The following is a 6,059-nucleotide window of genomic DNA, read 5'->3' on the forward strand; positions in this document are numbered from 1 at the left end:
ACAGAGCACCACATAGATTGTTTTTACTTTCACATTTGTTTTAGAGAAGGGAGAGAGCAAAGGGAAAACCAGCCTAGAGATGTAAATCTCGTGACACTTTGGAGACACCAAATCAAAGAGAAAAACATTTGTATTACTGTATGTTTATTGTATATGTAACACACCTTGACATATCCCACTAGTTAGTTTCTATTTAGATTATTATTTTTTTATTAGTTGAAATTTAAGTATGACGGGACAAGCATTAACAATGGATTCTGAAAGTCTGAGACAGGGCCAATCAAAGCTTCAGTTTCATTTTGTTCTGGGGACCCTATAAAAGACGTTTGGAATAGCAACTGTATTCATTGCTTCACTGCAGCTGAAGTGTCTACACTGCTCTCTCTGATTAACCATGGACAGCTACAAGGTCAGCCCAAACAACGCATACCGCTATGGTAAGTCAGGATACCTACAAGTTGAGTCTGTGGTGAGGCTGTCAATATGCAGCAACAAAAACTTAGGTAAACATGCAACTGTGCACTTGCAGAACTCTTATATTTGGAGTGAATTTAGTCCCATTATTGCATGAAAAGAACATGTTTTTTGTAGAAAAAAAGGCAATCCAGAAATTTAACTTTGCAAAACGATTTCACCAAAAAAAAGGTCTTGATAGTAACTGTTGCGTTTTCTCTTTTTTATAGATTTAATATTTTCAAAATGTCTTTTTTCAAATTTCTGTTATTTATATCGAGTTTTATTAATTGCAATCTTTTCCAATTGCCTTTTACTGAATCCAGAAGGTAAACAGGAGAAAGGCCAGACATGAGGGATTGACCTAACTAAACTAAGGAAGAGTTGGCACAAAATAAAGATTTAACAGAACTACTGAAATCATACTGAAAAGAAGCTTAGCAAAACAGGAACCGGATCTAAGACATACAAAAATACACTACTAACTTAAATACAAAGCACAAAACTAAACTAATGACAGAATAAAGGATCTAAAGATAAACAACAATAAAAGTGCAAAATATAAATAGGATGCAGGAATCCCAGGGATCTACCATAAATAATCAAACGTCTGGCAGATCCTGACAGAAATAAGATGATAATCTGTTTTTTTGGTTTCCCAGGGTGAACCAAAGTCTGGGGCTTTTGTTTTTTTTGTGTTTCTATCTGTTAAGGATCATTTATGTAATAGTGGTTATGATGTCTGGGGAAGTTGCGAGGAAAAGTGCAGTACCACTCTGGTTCAGTGAGTGGCAGCAAAAAGACACCATAGGTCAAACAGAAAAAGGAAGACTGAGAAGCTGTGTCTGTGTCCTCCTAAAATAGAATGGACAACTTCTGTTGATGACATTACACCGCGGGGCTTTATTCTATTCTATTCCTGTTGGTATAAATAAATCAAAATTAAGCACAGCTTTTCTCTGGGTGCACGAGGATGCAGTGGGGGTGGTGCAGGCCTGGGCAGGGGAGCAGACACACTGATCTGTCTGATCCAAATATTCCAAGCTTTATTAGTAGAGTTTTGCCTCATTCTCAGCATGAATAACCATTGGGAGGAAATTTATTTTTATAGAGTTACTATAGGATATACGTGCTGCGCACATTGGGCTAGGCTTTCTCTACTCCTTCTTCAGTGCAAGAAAAGCAGAGCCAGCTTGTTCCGATCTGATTTAGGTTATTAAATACAGCGTGCCCATCTGTGGTTTGTAAGTAGTAAAAGATTTCACAGTCCACCAATTTAGGTTTAGATGAAGTGTCTTAGCGAAATGTGTGGTTTCTGTGCACAAGGATAATTAAAGGGGAAGTCTGGTCAAAAAGGAAAAATCAGGGGATCATTAGCTATAACTAAAACTAATACGTTCGTGGTAATTTAATGAATTTAGCATTAATCAGTAAAGAAATAAAAACATAAATTGTCGTCACGATCACTGATACTGGGGGCGGCCATTATTGCCCAAATATGGGCAAAAACGTCCGCCTGACATCACATCTTATGACGTAACATCGCGGTGAGCTGAGGGCAGTTCTCTGCGCTTTACAAGCAAACTCAGTAGGAGCTGTTGTACACAGCTGCGAACAGCAACAATTATTTCGGATTTTCAGAGAACTTCCCCATTGAAATTCACAAGAGCTATTGTTGAAGCAACAATGTCCACGTGGATGACAGTTGGATGTCCCAATACATCGGGTAAAAGCGGAAAAAACATTACTTATTTCAACTCTGCTCCTACGGCAGGATGAGCTTCAGTGTGTTATGAGGTGGAGAGATATTTCCGCTGGTGTCTGAAGTGCAGCACTTTCACTTAGTTTAGAGCCGAAACACTCCACTTTCTCAAACAAGCCCAAAAATGCAACCCGCAACTCGTGAAATTAAAAAGCGACTTTAGAAAAAAAAGACCAAAGTCGCACAAAATAAGTGGGCTTCGCAACAGTGAGCATGGGTCTGTTTTGCAAGTCTCTAGCAATTTTGGAACAACGTAACCCGAGGGGAAAAAAAACAAAAACAGTCCAGAGGGTGTGGTGGGGGAAAAAACAATAATGCTGTAAACGCGCGTTAAAAAAGGCGCCGTTATGGTCAAACAAAGTTAACGCGTTAAAACTGACAGCACTAATTTTAGTTGATACTGACACTGAGATATTTCATCGGCAAGAAGAACAAACTGAGAAGAATAATACAAAAATAAGGAGACAACTGTGGTGCTGCAGCAGACAGAATAAACTCACATCGTCCCTTTTTGGTCTCCTTGGCTCAAACTGGTACGGCTGGATTCCGTCAAAAGTCCGGTTGCTGTCAAGAAACGCTTCTAAAAAATCCATATCGCTATCAGAGGATGATGACTCCCATCGCTGTTGCTAATTAATCCATCACTCTCTGCTTTGTATAGAACACTGGTTGTCGCCATCTTGGATAATAGTGCGTAGTGACACACAACAAATAGAGCCTTGGGACTAGCTTAACAGCCGGTCCCGCATTGTGACGTCACAAACTGGGAGGTGACGGTACTATTCTTGACCAAGATGAACACATCCACATAAATATGATTAAATGAAAATTACTCTTAATTAAAAAAACGTAAACGCCCTACTGAGACAACGGGAGTTGTAGATGTCAATTAAAGAGGGCAGAGGGCAGCCGATGATTTTTTGTGCAGTGTTTGTCACCCTCTGCAGTCGTTTTCTGTCGGCCTCCGTGAAGTTAGAATGCCACACTGTCACAGCGTAGGTCAACAGGCTCTCAATGGTGGAGCGGTAGTAGGTCACCAGCAGCAATCTGGTGACCTACTACCAGTAATCTAGTCAACTCTTTAATTTTCCTTTTTCCCCCTTGTGGCTGTCAGTTTTTCTTGTTGCATGCCCCCTCAACAAGGCCCAGGAAGCAGAGTACTGGGTGACTTGAGGGACCAAAGCCCCAAGAAAGTATAGCCCCGGGAAAGTAAAATTAGCTGGGTAAACATGTATGAAAATGCTTTCCAGGATTTTAAAATTACCAGGCTTTTGAGTGGTAATGGGAAAGGGGCTATTGATGCTGTACAAACTGAGTTAACATAGGGTTACACGCGGTCCCACAACCCCTTGTGCTATCCTCACCACCTGGGCCAGGTCTCCTATCCTGTGCTACCTAGCTTCATTTTGCCTAAGCAATACATGATATATGAAGGTCGTAGGCTTATATGCCTGACGAGATATATGAAGAAAATTGTTAATGTTTTCTTTCTCTGTGGCTGAGATTTTGTGGTTTTCATGTTTCAAATATGAAAGTTTTGAATTTTAAATTTTGTATTTTAAAACAAAGACAAAAAAACTATTTGTTTTATTCCTCAATCAGTGGTAAAAAAAAAAAAAAAAAATCCTTTGTACAGAATGTCCACTGTCCATACAGTGTACTCAAATATCTGATTTTAACTGTTAGGCCCACAGTTGGCTGGAGGAACGGGGTAACATAAGATTAAAGAGTCTAGTTGGGAAAATTGATTAAAGGTTTATTTATAAGGTCTTTTTTTAACAAAAAGAGACAATGCCCAACACGTTGTTAAACAAGAAAAAAAAACAGATAAAAAGAGAATTAAATAAAACAGCTTCTCAGCAAAACAAACCCAACAAGAAAACACAAACAAGGAGAAGCACTAAACTTAACATTATCAGGTATACAAAACAGTACCCTAGCCAAAACGAATATCTAATTTGAGCTTTACAAATTTAAAACACTGAAAACTAGCGAGCAGAGAAATGGCAACAGTTAGGGCAGTAACAAGGTCAAATATACAGAAGCTGAAGTTCTGTGTACAACAAGATGATGAAACTAATTTAAATTGACGCCTTCTGGTTTACAGGAACCAACTTAACAAACAACAATGAGCTGAGGATTGTGATGGTGGGGAAAACTGGAATTGGGAAGAGTGCTTCTGGAAACACCATTCTGGGTCGACCTTGCTTTGAATCCAAATGCAGCGCCAAATCCATGACTGTGAACTGCTCCAAATGCAGCAGTCAGGTGGATGGACAGCAGGTTGCTGTCATTGACACTCCGGGTCTGTTTGACACCACAACTGGAAAAGATGAAACAACCAAAGACCTGAGTCAGTGCATCACTTATGCTGCTCCTGGACCCCATATATTCCTGGTGGTCATTTCAGTAGGCAGATTCACAGAAGAGGAAAAACACTCAGTCCAATGGATTCAAGAAACCTTTGGAAAATCTGCAGACAAATACAGCATGGTTCTCTTTACTCATGGAGACAACCTTGAATCCACCATTGAAGATTTCTTGTCTGAAAGCCCAGAGCTGCAGGAGCTGGTGTCCAGATGCAACGGCCAATATCATGTCTTCAACAACAAGCTGAAAGATAAGAAACCTCAGGTCCTTGAGCTGCTCCAGAAGATCAGGGACATTGTTAAAATAAATGGAGGAAGTCACTACACCAACGAGATGTTCCAGGAGGCTGAGAGGGCAACCAAAGAGAAGAAACAACGCATCCTGAAGGAGAAACAAGAGGAAATACGTAAACAGAAAGAAGAACTGGAGAGAAAGATACAAGAAAAGTACCAGACAGAGATGCAGAAATATCAGAAGCAGCTCCAGGCTGAGAGAGAGAGGGAGAAGAAGGAGAGAGAGGAGGAGATGAGAAGGATGACGGAGATGATGAATAAGCAGATGGAAAGGGAAAGGGAGAGGGAAAGGGAATGGGAAAGGGAAAGGGAAAGGGAAAAACGGGAAAGGGAAATGGAAAAAAGGGAAAGGGAAAGGGAAAGAGAAATGGAAAAAAGGGAAAGGGAAATGGAAAAAAGGGAAATGAAAAATAGGGAAAGGGAAATGGAAAGGAAAATGAGGAAGGCGGCTACAAGTGAAGATTTTAATCTTTTCACTGATGTGGGAAAAGTTGTTGACGATAGTGTCAAGTTGGTAACAAACCCCCTTGCTTCATTATTTATGTGAAAATACAGAATATACTGTGAAAATATTACTCCAAAAAAGTAAAAGTAGTCCTTTAAAAATTATAAGCTTAGTATAAAAATACTTAAGTATTCAAAGTATTTTTTTTAGCAATGCATGTAAATTGAGTGTAGTTAGTAAAAATTGTGGATTTTACTGAGTGAGTCACAATGTTCTATCTATTGTGGAAAACCAAACAACGCCATCATCACGCCTAGGTCCAACAGATCCTCCAGAGGCACACCCAATTTGGCAAGTAGCTACCACCACCTGTAGCTACGTGGATTATGATTTGGGTATAAAAGCATGTCACCCTGGGGTCTCTCCGTCTTGTTTCAACATGTCACTTTTCCTCATTCTGACCCCATCACTGCTATACAGAATTTTTTACTTTCCTCCACTAGTGTTTATGTCTTATCTGAATGTATCAATTTATTTGCCAATGAAATCAATATTTAGCATGTGTGAGATTTATTGTGTCATCCTGTGCTGAGTTGAGTGTAACAGGACAAACATGTCTAATCAATAAATACTGCTGCATTGTGGGGAAAAATGCTTCTGGTTGTCTTAATATTTATTCAATATTAGCTGTTGTATCATATATTTTTTAAGTAATCCGACTTTATAAGCCAAACCT

General features: G+C 39.5%; 1 protein-coding gene across 1 annotated transcript; it reads left to right on the forward strand.

The window, feature by feature from the left end:
• Positions 1-335: 335 nt before the first annotated feature.
• LOC105931624 (GTPase IMAP family member 7) lies at positions 336-5,218 on the forward strand (the record flags this gene model as incomplete). The annotated part of the gene is made up of 2 exons (XM_021320423.2): positions 336-437; positions 4,323-5,218. Coding segments are annotated over exons 1-2 (939 nt in total), but the record flags the coding sequence as incomplete, so codon positions are not given.
• Positions 5,219-6,059: the final 841 nt, after the last annotated feature.

The sequence above is a fragment of the Fundulus heteroclitus genome, chromosome 13 (assembly GCF_011125445.2).
Source record: "Fundulus heteroclitus isolate FHET01 chromosome 13, MU-UCD_Fhet_4.1, whole genome shotgun sequence".
NCBI lineage: Eukaryota > Metazoa > Chordata > Actinopteri > Cyprinodontiformes > Fundulidae > Fundulus > Fundulus heteroclitus.